General features: G+C 38.7%; 1 protein-coding gene across 1 annotated transcript in view; it reads right to left on the reverse strand.

Annotated features, from left to right (window-relative positions):
• Positions 1 to 26415, reverse strand: part of NUP210L (nucleoporin 210 like) — a 229987-nt gene that overhangs the window by 115865 nt on the left and 87707 nt on the right. Inside the window, exons 11-16 of the mRNA XM_004474977.4 lie at positions 20752 to 20889; positions 19694 to 19849; positions 14012 to 14210; positions 5850 to 5995; positions 1645 to 1866; positions 370 to 543 (exon numbers count right to left, since the gene is read on the reverse strand). Coding sequence (XP_004475034.2) covers positions 370 to 543; positions 1645 to 1866; positions 5850 to 5995; positions 14012 to 14210; positions 19694 to 19849; positions 20752 to 20889 — 1035 coding nt within the window. The remainder of the gene's footprint in view (positions 1 to 369; positions 544 to 1644; positions 1867 to 5849; positions 5996 to 14011; positions 14211 to 19693; positions 19850 to 20751; positions 20890 to 26415) is intronic.

Genomic DNA, 26415 nt, shown 5'->3' on the forward strand with positions numbered 1-26415 from the left:
AAGAAGACAAACACACAACGAACAGACACAGAGAGCAGACAGTGAACACAAACAACGAGGGGGGGAGAAATAAATAAACAAAAATAAATCCTTAAAAAAAAAATAACTATTTGGAAGTCACATAGAGAGATCTCAATTGTCTATTGCCATGATCACAAACTATGTATCTAAGGAGAGTAAGCAAAGTCATGTCACTAGTGTAGCCAATTCTAATCTAATTTAGTTTAATTGCCTCTTCTCAGATATACAAGAGAACAATGAGTAACTTAACAGTTCCCTTAATCTTAATAGGACAAGAGCTACATTTCAGACCATTTATCTCTAAAAAGTGAAAAAGTGCTAAGTCAGTTGGAAACACACTGCACTTACCAGTTGTTTGTTGTGTTGTGGCAGAGGACATGGCTGGGCACCAGCTGGCACCTTGTATACTGGCGTTACTGACATGCTGGCAGGATGGGCACATATGAAATGCACCTGCACAACCCCTACTGCTGGACTAGGGTTCAGGACACCGGGATGATTTCCAATTCGGAATGTCAGAACCTTTGAGGAAATACTAGAGTAAGATCCAATTGTAGTTAGACACTTGTTAGCCGTGTCAATCTTAAAGTATTAGAATTATTAAAATTCTGGTATAGAGGATCCCTTTGAACATTATAATCAGCAGATCTCTTAAAAGACCTAGTTCTTAATTAACTCTTAATTCTTGGAAATATGAAAAACATGGGAGTATAAAAAATTCTAACTTTGATCAATTACTTTCAATCTCCTCCACCAAATCTTTGTCACCAGTTGGTAAAAAGCAGAAAAACTAATTTGCATTTCAACTCATCTCTGGTGGAAGTACTAATAAATAACAAAATGTGAGAAACATAGAGAAATTAGGGAGCTTCAAAAGGAGGTAATAAAGACTAAAATCACAAATAGTTAGTCATATATAGAGTTAAATTTACTACAGATATTAGAAGCAAGAGTATTTGCTCATTTGATCATGGCACAGCTCTTAGTAAGTCAAAATCTTACATTGATTCGATGTGGGCTGGTTAACAGTGCTGTGTTTCACAGTCAGAGATTGCAATCTCAGCCCTAGTCAAGCTGCAAACCTTTTATATTGGTTTTCAGAGAGGCAGAGCACATCTGTGGATGGAAACTATGCAAATCCTTTAGTGCCTCTAGATACAATAAATTCTAAATCAACTGATAAAAGGCAACATTTTTATTACTATTAGCCCAGATCAAACTGATTCTTCAAAACTGCTAACCAAAGATGACACTTAAAATTTTTCCTCCCTTACATTATTTGGAAGTGGAAAACAAAATATACTGTAGTCTAGACAACAAGGAAATGAATTATAATGATAAAACAATTGAAGATAATGTGAAAGAAGCTCATAACTACAAAAAAAAATCTTGAACTCTTCAGTTAGTGAACTGTTAGAATTCTCAATTGGAGAACACTGAAATTTTTGAGTACATTTAAAGAACAGTAAATTTAAAAAGAAAAAAAGATCCTTTAATGTAATTGGAATTTTCCTATCTAGTCCATAAACTAAACCCATTGGTATTTGAAAAGGAATGGCACAAGTAAAAAAGATTTGGAGTATTATGGCTAAAAGAAATATTAGAAAAAGACCATTTTCCTACTTGTTCCCCTAAATCAAGGCACAGGACCCGGTAGATGTACTGGTTCTGTTTTCTCTTAGCTGGTAGCCTGACTTCTGTTATCCTGATTTTCTCTGTTTTCTCTGTGCTCAGTTCCAGAAAGAATCGGGAGGGCTCTAAGACCCATGGACGAGGGCCTCCTTCAAATACCATTTCCTTCACAGACTGCCATGTCACTAATGACACTTCCACAGGGTTTAGAGCCTGATGACATTAAAAAAAATTAATACATGATTGGTTAGGGGATTCAACAGAGTATTCTAAAGTGAAAAACTGGTTATCTAAATTTGCTGAAAATGACAGCAGACTTAATTCCCCAATGACAGGGACATATATGCCACGCATCTTACTTGGAATGCTTCTAAACTTCTAAACTAATTCAGATCCCATCTATCGTTCATGTGTCACCTTATCCATTAATCTGTGTCCAACCATTCCAAACCACAACAACTTCTCCAATCCTCTAAGCTGTTACAGTATTTATCTCTACCATTCATTTGTACTTTCCATCTCCTAATGCTATTTATTTAATTTTTTTTTAAGATTTATTTTTTAAAATTTATTTCTCTCCCCTGCTCTGCCCTGCCTCCCCGCCCTCCCCTCCTCATTGTCTGCTCTCTGTGTCCATTCACTGTGTGTTCTTCTGTGTCTGCCTGTATTCTTGTCAGTGGCACCCAGAATCTGTGTCTCTTTTTGTTGCGTCATTTTGTTGCATCAGCTCTCCATGTGTACGGTGCCATACCTGGGCAGACTGCACATTTTTCATGCTGGGTGGCTCTCCTTACGGGGCGCACTCCTTGCGCGTGGGGCTCCCCTATGTAGGGAACACCCCTGCGTGGCATGGCACCCCTTGTGCGTATCAGCTCTGTACGTAGGCCAGCTCATCACACGGGTCAAGGAGGCCCTGGGTTTGAACCTTGGACCTCCCATGTGGTAGGTGGATACCCTATCCATTGGGCCAAATTTGCTTCCCTCCTAATGCTATTTAAATGCTTCATAATTTTTTTAGGAGGGATGGGGATTGAACCCACGACCTAGTACATGCAAAAGTGTTCAACCACTAAGCTATACCACTCCACAATTATAATAATTTTTGTTATGCTCTCTACTGATGTAAACTTCTTGAGAGAAGACATACTATCTTATATGTAAATAATTTTCTTAGATGTCTCTTTCTCATTGTGAGATTTAGTACAATGTTGAGATTATAAAAGGCATTGTATAAATAACTGCACAAGCATTTTAAATGTTTACTAAAGTATCAAAGAATTCTGTATTAAAAGTATAAAAAAAATACATTTATACTTGTCTTGATATTTCTCAAAGAACTCTCACCAAAGAGGTAGACAAGACAGGTATTCAGAGGAGATGTATTCTATTTATAGATGAGGAAACTGTTTTTAGGAGAATGAAGTATTCTCAAAGTGTAGGCTATTTTTGTATGGTACTCAGTGTCTATGATAGTGACTCAGTAGTAAAATGATGTAGAGAATTGAAGCATTCTAAAAATACAAGCCAACCATGTTTTAATGTTTCTTTCCTGAACTAGTCAATCACACTTATTATTGAATATTATTAAAATTAAATATTACTATCCCTAATGACCATATCCTCTAGATAAAGAATATACAACTCAATTCAACAAGTATTTACTGATGGCCCATTGGGAATACAGTAATAGGAAGTGAAATGAGGTCTTGTTTCACAGAGGAACTCACAGTCTGGGGAAGACAGATTTGAAATAGGTAAGGAATATAATATGCGTTACCAAAAGGCAAACTACAGAGTATAATGCAAGCCTCTAACCAAAGAAATGAATACAAGAGATGAACCTAGCTGGGACGGTCAGGGAAGGCCTCCCTGAGAAAGCAAAGAGAAATTATTCCTCTTTCCTAGATATTTAGTCCAAAACTAACCAGAATAACTGAATTGGACTGATCTTTAAAAGGACAAATTGAGAACTGCCCCATGTACTGAAACATAACAGTGCTGAACAAGGTAGTACACATATGTTTTTTTTTTAGTAGGTAAAGGGATAATAGCTAAAAGTTCTTATATCAAAAGATGTATGACTAAAGACTAGAAAGAAAACAAAAATCATCATCTTATTCCCATTTCCTTTAAGGATTGTGTCACTCAGGGAAAATATGATTTGTAGACACTCAATAAATAAGAAATAAGGCTAAGGATAATGATAAAAGAAAGAACCTAATGAAACTTTACAATGTGCTACAGCTAGTACTTTCATTTCATTAGGCAAGTAATGAAGGTGATTCATCCAAAAAGAGAACCGGTGAAATGTTTAATATATAAGCAAGTTATCTTTTAAAAATTAATAACTGGGGAAGCGGACTTGGCTCAGTGGTTAGGGCATCCGTCTACCATATGGGAGGTCCACATTTCAAACCCCAGGCTTCCTTGACTCGTGTGGGGCTGGCCCATGCAGAGTGCTGATATGCACAAGGAGTGCCGTGCCACGCAGGGATGTCCCTGCATAGGGGAGCCCCACGTGCAAGGAGTGCACCCCGTAAGGAGAGCTGCCCAGTGCCAAAGAAAGTGCAGCCTGCCCAGGAATGGCACCACACACACAGAGAGCTGACACAACAAGATGATGCAACAAAAAGAAACACAGATTCCTGTGCCGCTGACAACAGAAGAGGACAAAGAAGAACACACAGCAAATAGACACAGAAAACAGACAACTGGGGTGGCGGGGAGGAAGGGGACAGAAATAAATAAATAAATAAATCTTTTTAAAAAAATTAATAACTTGCATCTTTCATTATTGTTAACTTTTTTCCTATAGGTGCCTCCTTATCCCAAGAGCAATTTTTAGTTAAGCTTTGTTAGTGTCCTACCAACAAGAACTTGTAGACATCAATTTTAGCTCCCAATGGAATAAAATATGTAGAAAGCATCCAGGCTCTACTTAATCTTATTTTGAACTGCCACCTGTCACGATGCCCCCATTATAAAGGAACCAATCCTTAGGGCCCCAAATAATGGCTGCTGTGCTTGAAAACCAAAAAGTATATAGAGTAAAAGACAATTGAGGGAAGTGGACTTGGCTTAATGGATAGAGTGTCCGCCTACCACATGGGAGGTCCAGGGTTCAAACCCAGGGCCTCCTTGACCTGTGTGGAGGTGGTCCATGCACAGTGCTGATGCACGCAAGGAGTACTGTGCCACGTAGGGGTGTCCCCTGCGTAGGGGAACCCCATGTGCAAGGAGTGCACCCTGCAAGGAGAGCTGCCCAGGGTGAAAGAAAGTTCAGCCTGCCCAGGAATAGTGCAGCACACACAGAGAGCTGATGCAGCAAGATGACACAATAAAAAGAGACACAGCACCGGCCATTTTATCCAGGTTGTGCACTCCTTCTTGCAACATCAGTTAATAAAGTTGTTTTCTCCTCCAAAAAAAAAGAGAGACACAGATTCCTGGTGCCACTGACAAGAATAGAAGTGGACACCGAAGAACACACAGCAAATAGACACAGAGAGGAGACAACTGGGGTGGAGGGAGGGAAGGGGAGAGAAATAAATAAAAATAAATCTTAAAAAAAAAAGACTATTGACTCCCCTCCATAAAATGGAAAGTTATTTTTCAGAGATCTTTAAAAGGAATATGTTAATGTTCTAAATGTTGATCTGATGGTGGTTACACAAATATATACATATGTAAAACTTCAAATAATCACTTAAAAGTAGTGTTTTATGTACTTTACTGTACATACTTTATATCTGTTAAAAAAGTATATCTGTAAGAAAACTTGCTGATAAAAGATATTCCTTGCTTTATCAATGTATATCAATAAAACTGATTTGTTAAAAAAAGAAAAAAAAGAAGATATTCCTGTGGCAGAAGCACAAGAGAGAAAATTCCCTGTGACTCAGGCTTGATGAGAGAGTTGTAGCTCTAAAAACAAAAGAACAAAAGAATGGTAAGTAGAAAGAACACATGGAGAGGAGATGTAGCTCAGTGGTTGAGTGCCTGCTTCCCATGTACAAGGTCCTGGGTTCAATTCCCAATACCTCCTAAAAAATAAATTTAAAAAAAGATAGATAAGTAAATAAAAACACAAACAACATTGATCCTTAGCAGAGATGACAGATAGCTAGGAAGAACTTAAGTGGACATGGCGGGATCCACTAAAAGAAATATCAGTTCCTTAATATGAAATGTCTCACCTTTAGGGGTTCATAAGCAGCAAATGTGGCACTGCTCTCTAAGTACTTTTCATATTCTGTCACACTCACAGTCACCAGGGTATGGCCTAGAGATTTGGCTTCTATGTATATACTGGAACAATGCATTGATCCAGGTTTTTGAGTACCTGGAAATCAAAAACATGATTTTGATAGGGTGGAAAACAGTCAATTCTCAAAGAAATCAGGTCACAAAAAAGTAAGAATTTGAATACATTGAAAAAACAAAGAACATCATTCTGATCTTAGATACTAACCACTAAACCCCAATTATTAAAACTAATTTTTATTTACATCCTATACCCATTCCACAAAAACTCTCTCTCCCTGCCCCATCCCCTATAACATGGAATTCTACTTTCTGTCTCTGGGGATTTGCTAATTCTAGATATCTCATATAAATGACATCATACAATATTTGTCTTTAAGTGTCAAGGTTCACCCATTAAGCACCATGTCTCAGAACTTCATTCTTTCTAATGGGAGAATAATATTTCATTGTATATGTATTAGTTGGCTAGGCTGCAGAAAGTAGGTAAAAATAAAGATTTTTATTTATTCACCCTCTTTGTTGTTTTCACTCGTTGTCCTCTCTGTGTCCATTTGCTGTGTGCTCGTCTTTTCTTTAGGAGGCACCAGGAACCGAACCTGGAACTTCCCATGTGGGAGAGAGGGGCTCAATCACTTGAACCACCTCAGCTCCCTGCTTTCTTGTGTCTCTCACTGTCTTTCCTCTGTGTCTCTTTGTTGCATAATTTTGTTATATCAGCTCACTGCACCTGCCTGTTGTGTGAGCTTGCTGTTTTGCTCGTCTTCTCCAGGAGGCACTGGGAACTGAACCCAGGACCTCCCATGTGGAAGGCAGGAGCTCAATCATTTGAGCCACATCCACATCCATGCAGTGGCTCTTAACAGTGGGAATTATTATCTTACAAACTTACAGTTTTGAGGCTGAGAAAAATGTCTAAATCAAGGCAAGAAAAATGTCTAAATCAGGTGAAGCTTTCTCCCTGAAAATCAGCTGTTGGGGATCCTGGACTCCTCTATCACATGGTAAAGCAAATGGCAGTGTCTGTTGGTTTCTCACTTCTCTTCTGGGTTACATTGCTTTCAACTTCTTGCTTCAGTGGTCTCTCTTTATTTTTCTCTCTCAGTATTCATCACATTTATAAAGGACTCCAGTGAGAAGATTAAGACCTATCCTGGGCTATGCCTTAACTGAAGTAACCTATTACAAAGGTCCTATTTACAATAGATTCACATCCACAGAAATGGATTATCTTTTTTTTTTTTTTTAAAGATTTATTATTTATTTATTTAATTCCCCTCCCCTCTCCCGGTTGTCTGTTTTCTGTGTCTTTTTGCTGCGTCTTGTTTCTTTGTCCGCTTCTGTTGTCATCAGCGGCACGGGAAGTGTGGGCGGCACCATTCCTGGGCAGGCTGTACTTTCTTTTCACGCTGGGCGGCTTTCCTCACGGGCGCACTCCTTGCGCATGGGGCTCCCCCACGCGGGGGACACCCTTGCGTGACACGGCACTCCTTGCGCGCATCAGCACTGCGCATGGCCAGCTCCACACGGGTCAAGGAGGCCCGGGGTTTGAACCGCGGACCTCCCATATGGTAGACGGATGCCCTAACCACTGGGCCAAAGGCCATTTCCCTGTTTTGTAATTTTTTGTTGAGAGTTGGACATTCTGAATATTACAATGTAGTCACTCTGGACATCTAATTCTTCCATTCCTTAGTTTTCCAGAATAAAAAAAAAAGAGAGAGAGAGAGAAAAGAAGGAAAGAAGGAAATAAAAGAGAGATAGAAAGGAAAAAATACAAACAAAACATGAACACAAAAAAAGAAGAAGGAAAAATAAGTGCACTGCCTCTCTAAGTCTCTAGGTAAGATGCTGGTGGGGAAGCTGAAACCAAGGCCAGCATCCATTCTGGCCCCTCAGGGATCTGTGATTAAAAAAATCTAAAAAAGATGTGCTGGCTGTTTATGTCCCAGAAGATGCTGGTGCAAGTTCAGTAGCTGGTGCTGCTGAGGGCTGAAACAAAAGCTAGTGTCAAGCACTGGTCCTTTAGGCATCAACCATACCAAGAAACACACAAAAACAACAGTAATAAAACAAACAAATAAGGGAGTAAACATATAAAAATAAAGAAAACCAGCCAAAATTACCTAGTAGATGCTGGTGGGTCTTGCTGCTAAGAGGAGTGAAAAAAAGCCAGCATCCATACTGGTCAATCAGGATCTGCCAGACCAAAAAAAAACAAGAAAGAAATCCAACCCCAATAAAAGATGCACTGGTTCTTTGAGTTCCAGTAGATGCTGGTGTGAGGCCAGTCACAGATGTTGCCAAGAGGGCCAAAATTGAGTCCAACTTCCAGGCCATATATCTGCATTGGCCCCTCAAGGATCTGTCATTCCAAGACATATCCACATACAAAAGAAAGAAAACCATGAAAACAGGTATACTGGCTCTTTACCTCCTGCTGGATATTGGTGGGAGGCCAGAAGTCACTCCTGCCTGAGGGCTGAAACCTAGGCTAGTGTCTGTGTAGGTTCCTCAGGGATGCCCCAAACCAACCTTGACCTCCATCCCCTAAATGGCTATGAGGCTGAGGAATGGAGGCTGGTAGCTGGTTTGAATTGCCCTCACTTACAAAAACTGAACTCTTGACAACCTATCCCTTTGACCAGCACTCCTGTGGTTGTTACAAATGTCCAGTCTGGTTCCAGGGTTATCACCTAGTTAATTCCAGTCTCTTTTTCCAGCTCAGTCCTCAATCATTTTGCTGGTGGAAGGAGCAATGAATAAAACTTCCTACTCAGTCATTTTGCGTCTGTGCTCTTTATGTCCCAATTTTTTATTTCGTGGTAATATAAGAATATGTTCCTTCTATTAATATATATATGTCATGTAAAACACAAATCTTTGTACAGTTAAGATAAAATATGAAAAAAGCATTTATAGTTTAAAAGGGGAGATGGAACATATACATAAAACATTTAAAATATTAGTAGAAAGTGTTGAGTATTATAGAAGTTTAGAAAACAGATTAGTTCTAGCTGGAGAAATCAAAGAAGATTTATTAAAGATGAAGGAGAGAATATCTCAAGCTGACGAAATAGAATGAGCAAAGACATGGAGATATAAACAAGTGTAAGAGGGAAATGTTGGGGAAAGTTTTTAAAAATTTTTAATTTCAACTTCAAAAACTAAAACAGACAAAAGGCAGGTTAACAAATTATGGAAGCATTACTTTAAAGAATTTTGTCCAGGCACATTTATCTTATTAATCCTAAAAACAAACTCAATTATTTTTCCAGGGTTCCCAAAAGATGAATAAATGAGCATAGATTGGTTAAACAACATGACTAAGATCTCATTGTTAATGAAGAAAAGGAAAATGTTTGATCATAATCACATCTTATAAAACTAAATCCCATATTCTTTTTTTACCTTTGGGATTTATAGAATTTTTACTTTTGATACAAAATATTACAATATTATTGTTAACTATAGTCTATAAGTTACATTAGTTATATTTTCCCCATGTATTACCATATTCTTAACACCTTGTAATAGAGGAACATTCTTGTATTTATATTATTAACCCCAATCCTCATCTACCACTGAAATCACTATCTTACACATCCCCTAGGTTACCCTCTCGCTGTCTTTCAGGTAACATTAACCTCCCGAGACTACCCCTTTTAGCCACAATCACATTGATAAATCAGCAATGTTAGTTATACTCATTATAATGTGCTGCCATCAACGCTACCCATTTTCACATATTTATACTCAACTTTATTAAACATTCTATATACAATCATTGTATCGGAAATTTTAACTAGATAAATTTCTAACCTAAAAGTAGTTTGGTTGAATAGAGTCATTTATACAAAGCCAAAGTATGAAGTCAGGAAAAGTAGATTGGATCATATCATAGATAGCCATGAAAGATAAAAAAAAAGATTTCAACCCTATTCCACTTGTAATGAGAAGCCCCTCGAAATTTCTGAGCAGGAAAAGTAATATCAAAGTTGGGCTTCATCACTGTAATAGGTGTTGCCTTGTATGTACAGTGGCAAGGCACTTCCATTTCTTCCTCAATGCCTACATCCTTTTTTTTTTTTTCTAATTTTTAATTGTGTCTTCAAAAAAGTTTTGGATCACAATAATTCACATACACAATATAGGGGACTCCCAGATATCCAATATCAAACCCTTTTCCCCTTTCCCCAACAATGATCTCTTTACATGTTCATGTTATATTTGCTGCAGCTGATGTACAAATTTTAAAATATAGCTATCAAACATGGTTCCATTTTGGTTTATATTATCGTTTATATTTTAGACTGTACAAATTTCTAAATTTTTTGTTTCCTTATGTTTTACATTACAGTTTCAAAGAAACAAAGCTATATAATATTTTTCATTTTATTAATAAACCAATTTATTTTTATTTTATTTTAGTATTTCTAAATTTCCTATTAATTGAATTTGGCAATATATTAGGATTCATTGTGAAGAAGTTTTAGACCCCAGAAAGGTTAAACTATGGCAGGGGAGGAACTCTGGTATGGGGTGTTATTGATGGGGGGCACATGGCTAGGGGGGAGTTCTCCAGGGCATGTATATAGGGAACATAAATATATTAGGATATATGTGGAGTATTTTTATAGTAGTTATAGTTACAAACGTCAACTGAGGGAGTGCTGAGTTCCCACCCAGGGGAGCTCTGTCACATTCCCCAATAAAACAACAATAATCCTCCAAGTGCAATGGCAAAGATCAACAAGGAAGGATAGTCCAACAATGAGCCCTTGATACTGATGACTATGCTTAGGGGCCTGTGTGCCTAAAATATGAACTAGGTCTAGATCTGTGGGCGCCTAAGAGTTACCTCCTGAGAGCCTCCATCTTGCTCAAATGTAGCCACTCTCTAAGCCAAACTCAGTATGTAAATGCATTATCTTCCCCCCAACATGGGACATGACTCCTGGGGATGAGCCTCCCTAGCGCTGAGGGATTACTACCAATCACTAACTGGAGAAGCAACTAGAAAGAGACCTTGAATAAAAGGGTCAACTCAGACCAGCAGAATATCTCAGCCTACATGTTGGATCAAGTGTTAAAAACTGCTCTTTGACCTTGAATAAAAGGGGGAAATGGCAAAGACAAATGAGTTAATATGGCTGAGAGTCTTCCAAAAAGAGCTGAAAGGTCATCAGAGGGGTTGCGCTTATGCACACCTCAGCAGGACCCCAGAAAAAGCCAAAGTAGGTACAACCCTAGGTACTGGTTCTCCTGAAAGCTACGGAGATCCACAGGGTATATAGTCATGGTAGATGGATTTGGAGCTCTATGCCATGTCAGAGGGCCCTAATTTGGAATTTGTGCTCCTGAGTGTGATGGAGCTGGACTCAGATGTGACTTTTCTACACGTCTCTTCTGTCACTTTCACCGAACCTGTGGTTCCAGTCCATCCTCAGGAGACTTGAATCTCTGGACTGCCCATGTGCCAGTTGGGCCCTGAGCCTCAACAGAGTGGCGACTCCTACTCTCTGGTTCATTGGTCTTACCCAGGTCAGCTAACAGGGAGGTGAAGATGGTCAACCACCACACCAGGGAATCAAGAGTGCCTACAACTGTAAGAAGAGGAATTGCATCCATCATCCATGTGGAATCTAAGCCCCCTCTTGATCTAGAGGTGGTGAGGACATCGTCATCCCAGGGTACACAGAATGGAGGAATAAAATATGGACTAGAATGGACTTACTGCTATTCTACTATAAAACGATTGTGATGAGTAATAGAAAAAATTTTAGCATCGAGGTGGAGAAAGTGGCCACAGTAGTTGCTGAGGGCAGGGAGAGGGTAGAATAGATGTGATGGGGGGCACTTTTGGGATTTTGAGTTGTCCTTAATGATATTGCAGGGTCAGATGCTGGACTTTATATATCCTGCCATAACCCTCTGAGAATGTACTGGAGGAGAGTGTGAACTACAGGGTAAACTATTATCTGTGTAGAGCAGCAGTGCCCCAAAATGTGTTCACCGAGTGCGATGAGTGTGCCACAATGATGGGGGAGATTGTTGGTGTGGGAAGAGTGGGGTGGGGGGTGGGGGGTATACAGGAACCTCTTATATTTTTTAGTGTAACATTTTTTTGTGTGATGTATGTATCTTTAAAAAAATACAATTTACAAAAATGATGTGGTAGGGGGTGGGGAGTGGGTTATATAGGAACCTCTTATGTTTCTCATTTTTTAATGTTTTTTAAGGTAACACTCCTTGTGATCTATTAACTTTAATAAATAAATTAATTAATTTAATTAAATTAAATAGGCAACCCTCTTCCCCTCACAGATGGCTGGTACTGCCTATTGCTTGTCCCTCTTTGTCTTTCTCCATTGCACTTAACAGTTATTTATTTAGTTTATTGTCTATTTTCCATCTGCCACCCTTCACTCTCACTGGAATGTAAGCTACATGAAGGCAGGTTATTTGTACATTTGGCTTACTGCTTTATACTCAGGAACTAGAACAATGAATGACACATAGCAAGCACATTGTGCATATTTTTTGAAAGAATAAATATGTACTCATGGAAAGACTAAAATACTTAAGGAGAGAAAAAAAAAAGATTGCCAAGTAATATGTACAGTGTCTTACTATTCATTTAAAAATAATATACATAGTGTCTGTGTGTGTAAATGATAATAAATACCAAACTATCATGGAAAAAAACAAACAAAAAACAAATCAATTTTATTGATACATATTAATAAAGCATAAATCTATCCAAAGTACACAATGGTATTTGGTATAATCACATATTTGTGCATTCAACACTTAATCATTCTTAAAGCACTTCCATTATTCCAATAATAATAATAGTAAACTAAAAACAGAGAAAATTCATCACCCAAAAAAAAAAAAAGTTGGGCTTCATGAAGATCCATCTGCTAGCCATGATTATCAGAGGTAAGACAATTAGGAGGGCATTGTAATAACCTAGGTGAGAGATAATGAGGGTCTAAAAATTAGGAGAAACCTTTGAGAACAAAGGAAAGGAGAGAGATGTGAAAGATATGTAATGTAATTACCAAGGGCAAGAGAAAAGTGCAAGTTGATGCCAACCTTATAGATGTGTTATGAGAATTAAATGAGTTAATATATGAAAAATATTCAGGACAGTGCCCCACAAAGAGTGCTGAGGAAATGTCAGATGCTAATATTGCTATTATTATTGACAAAAAAAGAATGGGGATCAGGATCAAATAATAAGTTCAATAACAGTAAACAATATTGACCTTTATGAATAGCTTATTGAGATTTGCCATTTTATTAAAAAAGATTTTTTTCTTGTTTTAAAATAAATTTATTGCATACATATATTAAATGGCACTACATTCCTCTTAGAATGAGGTATGGTATATATATTAAAGAAAGAAAGAAAAAGTTTGAGGCTGGAAACAGAAGACATTAACATGAGCTGAAAGCTATTATGGTCTGGCTACAATGAAATCCTGGACATGTTATTCAATTTCTGTGTCTTTGTTTTTACATCTGTACAACAGAATTATAGCAACAACTACAAAACAGTTGACAGAATAATTAAAAGTACTGTAAAGAAAAGTAAGGGAAGCAGATGTGGCTCAAATGATTGAGCTCCCCCCTACCACATGGGAGGTCCTGGGTTTGGTTCCCTGGTGCCTCCTTGAGAAGATGAGCAAGACAGTGAGCTGGTGTGATGGGCAGGTGAAGCGAGCAGGCATGGTGGGCTGACACAACAAGATGACACAACAAGGAAGTCACAAAGAGGAAAGACAACAAGAGACCCAACAAAGCAGGGAGCTGAGGAGGCTCAAACAATTAAGTGCCTCCCTCCCACCCGGGAGGTCCCAGGTTCAGTTCCTGGAGCCTCCTAAAGAGAAGACAAGCAGACACAGAAAACACACAGCAAATGGGCACAGAGAGCAGGCAGTGAGTGCAAACAACAAGGAGGTGGGGAATAAATAAATCTTTTTTAAAAAATATGTAAATTTAGGTTATTATTGTAGTTCCTGAATTGATGACTAGCCTTTAATACATATGACAAAGGAAGGATAAAAATGAAGTCTACTCTTCTTACCTTCTTTAAGGAGAGTAAAGACTCCTTGCTTATCCATGTTCAGATCCAAGGATAAATGAGAGCAGTCTGTGAATGCAATTGCCTCTTTGGTCTCCTTATTTACATGATACATTGCAATTGGGATTTCTATAATCTGACCAATCTCCACATCAGCATGAAATGGTAACAGTTCCATTTTGTTCAGTCTCAGAACATATATCTGAAGGGGGAAAAAATTCATTTTTCAAAAAAGTTATGTTAGGGAAAATCTTAGAAATAAAGAAATACTCATTAAATATTTAAAAGCTTCTATGTATAAGGTACTGTGCTAGGTGCTGAACTATGGTACTCTTTTCATTCCTTAATGAATTGATATTTCTCTGAAGCATCTAACACTATATAGAGGGGTCTGGAAAACTACGGCAGGTGTGCAACCTGTTTTTCTATGGCTACTGCTAGCGAAGAATGGTTTTTACATTTTTTAATAGTTGTGAACAAAACAACAAAGAAGAATATGAGAAAGAAACTGTATGCACCCTGCAAAGTCTAACACATTTACCATCTGGTCCTTCACAGAAAAATTTGCTGGCCTCTGATGTGCAGCACTCCTTCTTTCTTGATATGTTTTTGGTTTTTTTTTTAGGAGGTACTGGGGATCAAACCTGGGACTTCATATATGGGAAGCAGGCGCTCAACCACTTGAACTACATCTGTGCCCCGATTTCTCTCTCGCTCTTTTTTTTTTTTTAATCACTTTCTGTATTTCTTCCACTGGTTCCTCTTCTTCTGCCTATGTGACTTAATGTGACACTTATATTACACAGGGTTTGTGTTGGTTTTAGCTTTTTGTGGATCCCAGAAAATTATGTTCTTAAATTGAATGTATTGTGAACCTTTGATTAGATTAGATTAAGGGCCATTTGATTAGATTGCTCCAGTAGAGCAGGACCCAGGGTGGGACTTAATCCTTTTACCGGAGTCCTTCATAAGTGGAGGGAAAAAAGCCACAGACACAAGGGGGAAAGCCAAAGAAACAGAAAAGCCTCCAGAAATCAATGAACCTGGGAGAGAAAAAAGCCACAGATGGAGCAGCCCAAAGCTGAAGTAATGGTCCAGAGAATAGGGAAGAAATGAGTGGACACTGCCATGTACCTGATCGCCCACAGATGCAACTTGGTGAGATGGCATCTCTATTTTTTTAATAACACCAACTTTTTTTAAGATTTATTTTTTAAAATTTATTTATTTCTCCCCATCCCCTCATTGTTTTGTGCTCACTGTTTGTTGTGTGCTTGGGAACTAAACCCGGGGCCTCCCATGTGGGAGGGAGGTGTCTAATCGCTTGAGCCACCTCCAGCCCCTGCTTTATTGTATCTCTCATTATGTTATCCTCCTTGTGTCTCTTGTTGCATCATCTTCTTGCATCAGCTCGTCACGCCAGCCTGTTGTGTCAGCTTGCTGTCTTGCTCATTTCCTTTAGGAGGCACCAGGAACAGGACCCAGGACCTCCCATGTGGTAGGCAGGAGCTTAATCACTTGAGCCACATTCACTTTTCAGCATCTCTTGACAATGCCTTGATTTGGACACTTTCGCAGCTTCAGAACTGTAAGCTTTTAACATAATAAATTCCTATTTATACTATATTGTTCTTGGCAGCTTTTAGCAAACTAAAACAAGGTCCATCTTCTATTCAGATTCTAAATGCTCCTCTTTGGAAAACTTATCCAGTCCCAAAGCTTCAATGACTAACCTTATGCTGATAATGCTGATTTTTTTTTTTTATCTTCAGCCCTAATCTTTCATTTGAACTTCAAACCTCTATTTCTTCCTGCATGCCCCATAGGCAAGTCACACTAAATATTTTCAAAACTGGACTCATCATTTCCCCCCTTTTCTTTCTCCTTTTCTTGTGTTTTCTATACACCTAATACCAAAGCTAGAAAACTCCAGATCATACCTGTCTGTAAATCTTCCACTTTTTCCTAACCAACTGGGCATCAAATCTGATTAAGCCTTCTGCTAACCAACTCCAATTTGTCCCCTTCTCTCTATTTTCAATACTATTTCATTCATTCAGGCTTAACTGAAGTCTTTGTCTTCATGTTCTCCTTTCAAACCATTCCAGCCCATGCCATAGCAGCTTTTGTATTTAAATATATATATATAAACCTGTTATTGTGTGATGATAAAAATAATTAGATATCTATCTAAACACAGGCCTTACTATATTATTGACCTACTTATGACCTGTGATGGCTCCCCTTTGTCTGCAGCAGGGGTCAGTAAACTTTTCTGGAAAGGGCCAGATACCAAATATTTTAGGCTTTGTGGACCACTGTTTCTGCCTTTGCAATACTCACCTCTGCTGCTGTGGTATAAAAGCAGCCATTGACAAAAAGCAAACAGAGTGGCTGTGTTCCCACAAAACTTTATTTATAATTAAAGCCAGCAAGCAGGGTTTGGCCCAAGGTCTTAGTTTACCTCTATACTTTAATTTCTAAATTTATTTTTATTTTTTAAATTTGTTCTTCCCTCTATACTTTAAAGTCTTATTCAAGTTCTTTACCTCTTTCATGATAATCACTACTGACTCCCATCTATAATGATTCTTCTTTTATAAATTAATAGTACTTTTTTTGTACAAGTGAACTAGCTCTCAATCATATATTGCTTTAAAATACCTAACATCTCATTTCCTTGATGTGTAATTTAACTTTTCATATGAATAAATCTTCCTAATTGGGCTTTAGATTATTTACAGGGGAAAATATGTTAGGATACTTTGAATCTCTTATAATACCTAGTATGGGGTTAAATACCTAGAGAGTACTCAATAAATGTTCACTGAATCATGGCATATGCCAAGTGCTGCAGGAAAGAGCAACATATATCAAGATATATTAAGAGTGGGAGACAAATAGGGAAATAGTTAAATAATGTAGTGAAAAGTTATTTTCAATCTTTTAGAAACAAGATGGCAAACAAAAATATGATATTAGAGATGGAGTGAGACTTTAGAGTTCTGTCCCCTGCACAGAAGCTTTAAACGACCAGCAAGAACTGGCAGAAACATCCTTCTCAAAGTTCCAGTTAACAGTTAAAGTAATGCAGTAATGGGTAGAACATCAAAAAATGGGGGAGTACAAAATCTGTGGTTTTGAACTTACAATGTAGTAACAGGTAATTTGTGATGAGAACTACATAAAGGTGGGGGCACGGAGGAGTATAGGAACACAGTTTGTGTATACTATCGAAGTTAAATTGGTACCAAAGCAAATGAGATTGTTATAGATTTAGGATATTAAATTTAAGCCCCATGGTAACCACAAAGAAAATGTCAGAGAATATGCAAGCTTATAGAGACAGAAACGACAGTATATGTTGCCAGGGGCAGGGGGGAAGGGAAATGGGGAGTTAATACACAGTGGGTGTAGTGTTTCTGTTTAGTGAGATGGGAAAGTTTTAGTAATGGAAGGTGGTGAGGGTACTGCAATACTGTGAATGTGATTGATTCCACTGAATGGTATGCTTGGAAGTGGGTGAAATAGGAAAGATTATGTTGTATACATATATTTTCCCACAATTTAAAAAAAAAAGAAAGAAACAACAACTAAAAAGACAATGACAATTAAGGGCAATACAGGGAAGCAGACTTGGCCCAGCGGATAGGGCGTCCATCTACTGCATGGAAGGTCCGCGGTTCAGACCCCGGGCCTCCTTGACCCGTGTGCAGCTGGCTCATGCACAGTGCTGATCTGCTCAAGGAATGCAGTGACACGCAGGGGTGTCCTGGCATAGGGGAGCCCCTCGTGCAAGGAGTGCACCCCATAAGGAGAGCCGCCCAGCACGAAAGAAAGTGTAGCCTGCCCAAGAATGGCACCACACACACGGAGAGCTGACACAACAAGATGATGCAACAAAAAGAGACACAGATTCCCACGCTGCTGACAACAGAGGCGGACAAAAGAAGAACACACAGCAAATGGACACATAGAACAGACAACTTGGGTGGGGAGGGGAGAAGGGGAGAGAAACAAATAATAAATAAATAAATGATAAATAAATAAATAAATCAGCTACTGGGAAAAAAAAAAAATAAGGGCAATACATGATCCTGCATGGGATCTAGCAAGGGAGAGGCTGAACGGGATATTATGGGGTCACTCGAAAAAAATTGGAATATAGACTGTAAGCTTTATATTACAGCTTTATATTAGTGTTCAGTTTCTTGAACTTAACCACAATTTCTAATATTTAAAGTGGTTATATAAGTGAATAACCTTATTCTTAGGAAATGTACCTGGCAGTATTAACTGTTCAAGGACCATGAGGTATACAACCTATACTCAAGTGTTCAGAAAATAAATGGATAGATAGACAGTAAGACAGAATGATATGGCAAATGTGGCAACATGTTAAAACTGCAGGTTCTGTGTATTTGGGGGAGGGGGATGGTAAAAGTATGTTGGAGCTCACATTATTTTGTAACTGTCCTGTAAGTTTGAAAGTATTTCAAAATAGAAAGTTAAAAAATAAATGAAATCAGAAATAAAGTTATTACAAAGGCCATTTAAAGATCAGGGAAGTAGATGTGGTTCAAGCAATCAAGCTCCTGCCTGCCACATGGGAGGTTCCAGGTTTGGTTCCCAGTGCCTCCTAAAGAAGAAGAGCAAGATAGTGGGCTGCTGTGATGGGCTGGCATGGTGAGCTGATGCAACTAGATGATACCACAAGAGACACAGGAGGAAAAACATAATGAGAGATATAACAAAGAAGGGAGCGGATGTGGCTCAAGTAATTAGGCCACTCCCTCCCACTTGGGAGGTCCTGGCTTTGGTTCCTGGTGTTTCCTAAAAGGAAGAAGAACACACAATGAACAGACACAGCAAATGGAAACAGCAAGGGGTTGGGGAGAAATAAATAAGTAAAAATAAATTAAAAAAAAAATAAAGATCATGTGTAAAAGAATAATGACAAAAATAGCTAAGATTTATTGACTATTGAATATATGCCAAGCACCAGAATAACTGCTATCTCATTTGCTTCTGTTAACAGTTCTTTGGAGAAGATATCATCATTATCCATTTTAGAGAAAAAGGTAAAAGCTAAAAAAATGGCTATTAAGTAAAGCAGGATTCAAACCAGATCAAGGAGTATTTAAGGAATATGTATTTCAAGATTGAATTTGAGTATTTCAAGATTGAATTTGAGTATTCTATTCTATTCTATTCTATTCTATTCTATTCTATTCTATTCTATTCTATTCTATTCTATTCTATTCTGTTTTATGAGGTACCAGGAATTGAACCCAGGACTTCATACATGGGAAGCAGGCACACAACCACTGAACTTTACCCACTCCCCTTGAATATCATTTTTTTTTCTTTAGTAAGTACCAGGGATTGAACCCAGGACCTTGGATATGGGAAGCAAGTGCTCAACCACTGAGCTACGTCTGATCCCCAATGAGAGCTGGTTTTTTCATTTGTTTTTGTTTGTTTTGTTTTTAGGAAGTACCAGGGATCAAACATGGAAACTTGTACATGGGAAGCAGGTGTTCAACTACTTGAGCTACATCCCTTCCCAGCATCACTTTAAATAGCCAAGTTTGACTGAATTTTTTAAAAATGTGGAACTGTACTTAAATTTAGATAGTAATGTCTCAAGGGTAAGGAAAAAGTTCTTTGGAGGGAGTGATTTACCTTAATTTCTCCATACCGAAAAGGATTTTGAACATCTCTGGCCAAAACAGTGCTGTTTCCCCCAACCTGACCTGCAGTCACTACTCCTTTAGTGGTCACCATCGCCACTGTTTCATTAGAAGAGATCCAGGTAAAGTTGCCACTACCACCTTCTACCTGTGAAAAAATACAACTTTAGATTTAATAACTGTAGGAAGACAACTGGAAGTTAAGTGAAAATGCAAAATTTGCCTGGAGAAATAAAGTACAGGAAATAATAAAACTATATAATAAATTATTTCTGGAAACACTAACAAAGTAGCTAAATGGGCAAGGGAAATATGAAAGGGAGGGTAAGTAATGGCAGTATCATAAAATGTCACAAAAGGGAAGTGGATGTGGCTCAAGCGATTGGGCTCCCATCTACTATATAGGAGGTCCAGGGTTCAATTCCTGGTGAAGGCAAGCTGGCTCACACAGTGAGCTGGCCCATGTGGTGTGCTGGCTCACATGGCATGCTGGCCCACAAAGAGCTGGTGCAGCAAGATGATGCAACAAAAAGGGACACAGAGGAGAAACAATAAGAGACACAGCAAACCAGGGAGCTGAGGTGGTGCAAGAGATTGAGCACCTCTCTCCCACTCCAGAAGATCCCAGAATCAGTTCTCAGTGCCACCTAAAGAGAAGACAAGCAGACGCAGAAGAACACACAGCGAATGGACACGTAAAGCAGACAGCAGGTGCAAAAATAAGGGGGGGAAGGAATAAATAAATAAATATTTTTTAATGGTAGCTATTGGTAAAAAAAAGTCACACAAAAAAAGGGGGTACAAAGGAGTTTAACAAAACCTTATAAAGCTCAGAAGAAAAGGCTATATGGAAGAGAGACAGAACAGAAACCAAATCTTGTTACAGATAACAGTATTCAAGAGCATGATTTGTTTGTCACCAAAACCTGAGCTATCCTATTAAGATTCAGGGAAAATAAAACTTAACATTAACCAAATTTCAATAAATTAAGCTATCAGAAAACTGGCTTATTATCTCTTTGTGAATTCTCATATTATAGGACACCATACCTGTACTTTATAACGATATAACATTCCTATAGGATGATGAGGAAATGCCAGAAAGTTGGGTGTAAGTTTGATGGGAAAATAAATCTTCACTTCTTGCTGGTGTTTGATTGGAAATTGTATAGGCCGCATACCTTTATTCTACAAGAGCAAAATAAAAGAAGCAAAACAGATTTTATAAGGACTGTTCTTATGGCACACTTTCGTATTCAAAACATCAGCAATATGAGTATGCTAATAAATTGCTCAACCAGTTTCTATCTGTAAAATAAACAAACAAATAATAAATATTCCTATTCATCAAAGGCATAGCTGCTATGGTTCAATTAATAATATAAGGGATTTTGCTAGATCTACAATAGACATCATACATAATTGGGGAAATAGTTCAAGACAGAGAGAGAAATCAGTTTCAGAAAGAAACGTCCTGGACACCAAAAGGTTAAGTACAATTACTCCGAAGAAAAGAGAGAGAACATTTAAAGATGCTAGAGTTATACCTTCCCCTAATACTTAAAAATAAGAGTACAGTTTTGGGGGAAATCTATACAAGTAAATTGGAGTCAGCTACACTGGCATTTTCTCTTTGGAGGAAAAATAAAATATTTGCCCAGTCAACCCCTAGATTCATGAAGAAAATAAGTTACTGTTAACTATTTTTAGCCATTGTTTGGGGGTGATTTGTTAACTTAGCAATAAATAACTGGAGCATCTACCCTTCGATCCAGAATTCCACTCCTAAACACAAATCCAAGAAGTATGAGTTCATATATCCACCAAAAAACAAGTACAAAAATGTTCATAGAAGTTTTATTCATAAATAACCATGAAATAGAAACAATCCAATTGTCCCTCAATAAAAGACTAGATCAATGAATTATGGAATACTCATATAAAGGAATGCTATTCAGCAATTAAAAAGGATGAACCTCCTCAAAAAGTTAAACACAGAGTTATCATATGATCCAGAAATTCCACTCCTATTATATACTCGAGACATGAAAATATATGACCACACAAAACTTGTACACGAGTGTTTACAACAGCATTATATATAAATAGCCAAAAAGTAGAAACAACTCAGATGTCCATCACCTGATGAATTTATGAACAAAATGTGGTATATCCAAATAATGATGTATTATTTGGCAATCAAAAGGAATGAAGTGGGAAGCGGACTTGGCCCAGTCGATAGGGCGTCCGCCTACCACATGGGAGGTCCGCAGTTCAAACCGCAGGCCTCCTTGACCCGTGTGGAGCTGGCCCATGCGCAGTGCTGATGCGTGCAAGGAGTGCCGGGCCACGCAGGGGTGTCCCCCACGTAGGGGAGCCCCACGCGCAAGGAGTGCGCCCCATGAGGAGAGCCGCCCAGCGCGAAAGAAAGTGCAGCCTGCCCAGGAATGGCGCCGCACACATGGAGAGCTGATACAACAAGATGACGCAACAAAAAGAAACACAGATTCCCGTGCCGCTGGTAAGGATAGAAGCGGTCACAGAAGAACACACGGTGAATGGACAGAGAGAGCAGACAAATGGGGGGGAGGGGAGAGAAATAAATAAATAAATAAATCTTTAAAAAATAATAATAAATGAAGTACTGATATATGCTATAACATAGATGAAACTTGAAAACCTTATGCTGAGTGAAAGGAACTGATACCGAGTAAAAGTGGATTCCTTCCTCCTGATGCATTTTTAAAGCCAATTTCTGAGACACCAAGGATTCAAATGGAGAAAGTTTTATTGGTTGCACAAGCAATGGAGTACAGTGGCCTCAGGCCCAAAACTGCCTCCCTGATCTTCAGAAATTCTAATATATTATAACATTAGGGTGCTAATGAATAACTGGAGTGGAACTGAACACAGGTTCCTTCATTAATAAACATTAAGGGGGAAAAAGATGTAGCTCAAGCAAATGGGCTCCTGTCTACCATATGGGAAGTCCAGGGTTCGATTCCCAGGACCTCCCAGTGAAGGCAAGCTGGCCCACGTGGAGAGCTGGCCTGTGCAGAGTGCTGGCCCGTACAGGAGTGCTGACCCACACAGGAGTACTGGCCCACATGGAGAGCTGGTGCAGCCAGATGACTCAACAAAAAGAGACATGAAGAAGCAACAATAAGAGACACAACACAACAAAACAAAAAGCAAAACAACAAGCAAACAAATGAAAATGCAGCTCAGGGAAGCTGATATGACTCAGTGGTTGAATGCCGGCTTCCCACATACAAAGTCCCGGGACCGTGAAAAAAAAAAGAATACATTAATATAGAAAACAGAATCAAAGTAGCATTTAAAGGAAAATACAAAGTTTAAAACATGTTGATCAAATATGAAAATTAGAAATGAGAAAGGATTGGGAAGTGGATTTGGTCCAACGGATAGGGTGTCCGCCTACCACATGGGAGGTCCAGGGTTCAAACCCAGGGCCTCCTGACCCATGTGAAGAGCTGGCCTAGGTGCAGTGCTGATGTGCACAAGGAGTTCAGTGCCATGAAGGGGTGTCTCCCACTCATGCACAAGGAGTGCACCCTGTAAGAAGAGCCGCCCAGCACAAAAAAAGTGCAGCCCATCCAGCAATGGCACCACACACACGGAGAGCTGAGGCAGCAAGATGACACAACAAAAAAGAGACACAGATTCCCCATGCTGCTGACAACAACAGAAGTGGACAAAGAAGAACACACAGCAAATGGACACAGAGAGCAGACAGCTTGGGGGGGGGGGCAGGGAAGGGGAGAGAAATAAATAAACAAAAGAAAGAAATGAGAAAGGAGACAAAACAATGCGATTTTAGAAAAATAAGTCCATATATATGTGTGTATTATTGTTATTGTAGTAATATGCATAAAACATAAAATTCCCTTTAAACATTTTTGAGCTCTTCAAATTAACCTTTATGTAGAATATAATTGATGTTTATTAAAAATTTGCTAATTGAAGCAGATAGAAAGATTAATGGAGAGATGAGAGAGAGATAAAATAACTCCACAGTAATTGTACAATTGTTTAGAACTTATGCCCCAAAAAGATTTTACCTGGGAGAATTATTTTATCAGTGCCCTTGTGTATGTGTCCTATGATAAAGAAACATGAAAAAATGAAAACAATGCAATTCTGGGGCAAAAGAATGATTTCAAATTGTTTTTCAGTTATTTTAATAATAAAGACAGGGATGGGGGTATATGGGAACCGCTTAGGTTTTTTATAATGTAACCTTTTTTGTGATATATGTATCTTCAAAAAAATACAATTTACAAAAATGATGGGGGTGGGAGGTGGGGTGTGTGTTACATGGGAACCTCTTATGTTTTTTTAATGTAACATTTTATGTGATCTATTAACTTTAATTTTAAAAAGTCTTATTAAAAATAAATAAATAAAAACAAATTTTTCTCCTCCCCCCCAAAAAGGATAACTGCCACCAGAATGGTCTTCCTGCAACAAGTAACTAGAAAAGGTAACAAAAAAATATGAAACAAATATTTTCAGGCATTAAATTACAGCCAGCGCAGGACTGTGAATCCTTAAGAGAAGGGAAACAAAACTAAGTGAGCCTTGCAACTGCCTGAGCTTATTACCTGAAGGCAGTTTTCAGGCTGCAGAGCCCAGAGATCTCCCGAAGATAGGAAACAGAGTTAGGCTTGTGCCACATCAGATACAATTTGCAGGAGATAATACTGGAGAGGAGGGAACTGCACAGAGGGAGAGTGGTGAGACCTGCAGAGGAGTCTGAATACTGATATGTACATTAAAATATTGGAAATACAGGAATAATGATTTGCACATGTGTAGGGTAAGATTCCAGGGGTCTGGGGAAAGAAACACCAGAAAGTAATACAATTCTAAACAATTTCCAGAGCTCATGCAGGTACAGGTCTAGTTCAAGTTCCCACCAGACTTCATATTATGTGGGGCAATGGGTAGAGTTCTCAAAAAGGTAGATCACTAGGGATAAAAGTGAGAGAGGCCACTCTCAATTTCCATCTTTTGATTCCCAGATGTATAAATCCTGGCTATGGGAGAAAATGTGCCATATATTAGATTTACAGCACATATCACATCATGAAGGGTATTGCTGCAGCCTCACAAGGTGTTGCCACTCAGCTGCCATAGTAACTGGTCCTCAAAAGGCCATTCTGCAAAAAGAAAAAGGCCATTCCATTTTTCTCTCAGCCCTAGCTCAATACCATGAGCATGGACTTATTGATGCAGTTCAACTTGTGAAATGAGCTCCACAGTCAGAGTGATGCTAAATTACCGTGGTGGTGAATAAGGCTTTCTATGAATCCGTAGATGGTGGTTGGCAGTAGCACTGCAGTCAATAAAGGCAAACCCATATCTAGGGTAAGTGACTATTCCATTGAAAACAAAGTGTTGCCTCTTCCATGACAGAAGTACTCTAATGTAATTAACCTGCTACCAGTTAACTAACAGACTACCCCAGGGGACAGAATAAAGGTATCGGTGAGCAGCTCTTTATGATAAATCCATTCTAGCATTCCAATCTCCCTAAACTTTTGGATTTTCTTCCCTTACATTATGTCAAGTAAGGTCAGCATTTCATCTTTATTTAGTGTAGGCCACCTTTAAGTCCAAGTTTCAGTCAACCAAGTAAGCAAATTGTTTAAGCCATCCCCTGGATCTTGAGTTAATATGTTGAACCCCAAATCTCTGCTTATTTAACATATCAATAAATCCATCCAGATGCAACATTATATTCCTTTTAGTGATTCAACACCCTTAGGATCCATTCTCACATATATTTCCCAGGACTCTGTCTATATAAATTGCCAAAATTATGCAATTCTCTTGGTATGTATCACATCTGTACATGTGTCTTACTTTGTACCTCAAATTGTGGGGCTTTATGGGACTTGAGTCTAGAAGCAAAAATAGGCAACTGGGATAGTTTCAGGGCCACTGCGTAAGGACAGGCTAACACAGGTTTGGTTTTTTTTTAAAGATTTATTTTTATTTATTTCTCTTACCTCCCCCACCCCTTGTCTGCTCTCTGTGTCCATTCGCTGTGTGTTCTTCTGTGTCCACTTGCATTCTTGTTAGGCAGCATACAGGAATCTGTGTCTCTTTTTGTTGTGTCATCTTGCTGCTTTAGCTCTGTGTATGTGGAACCACTCCTGGGCAGGCTGTGCTTTTTTTTTTTTCATGCAGGGCAGCTCTACTTGCGGGGTGCACTCCTTGCAGGAGGGTCTCCCCCATGCAGGGGACACCCCTACATGGCATGGCACACCCCTTGTGCAGTTGTACGTGGGCCAGCTCACCACATGGGTCAGAGGTCCTGGGTACCAAACCCTGGACCTCCTATATGGTAGGTGGACACTCTATCAGTTGAGCCACATCTGCTCCCCTAACACAGGTTCTTTAGCAAGAGGAAATCACCCTCTCAGACTGGAAATGCTGCTTCTACTGGCAGAAGAGCCTTGGAAATATTTAATGCTTCAACAAACATAAAATAGGGACAAATTTAACAAAATATGTTCAAGATCTGTACACTTAAAATTACAAAATATTGGTAAGAGAAATTTAAAAAGTAATAAATAAATTGAAATAAATATGATACTCATAAATCCCAATAAAAGCTCCAGCAGATTTTTAAAATAAAAACAGACAAACTGATTCTAAAATGTTGTGGAAGTTCAAATAACAATA

The sequence above is a fragment of the Dasypus novemcinctus genome, chromosome 13, assembly GCF_030445035.2.
Source record: "Dasypus novemcinctus isolate mDasNov1 chromosome 13, mDasNov1.1.hap2, whole genome shotgun sequence".
Taxonomy (NCBI): Eukaryota; Metazoa; Chordata; class Mammalia; order Cingulata; family Dasypodidae; genus Dasypus; species Dasypus novemcinctus.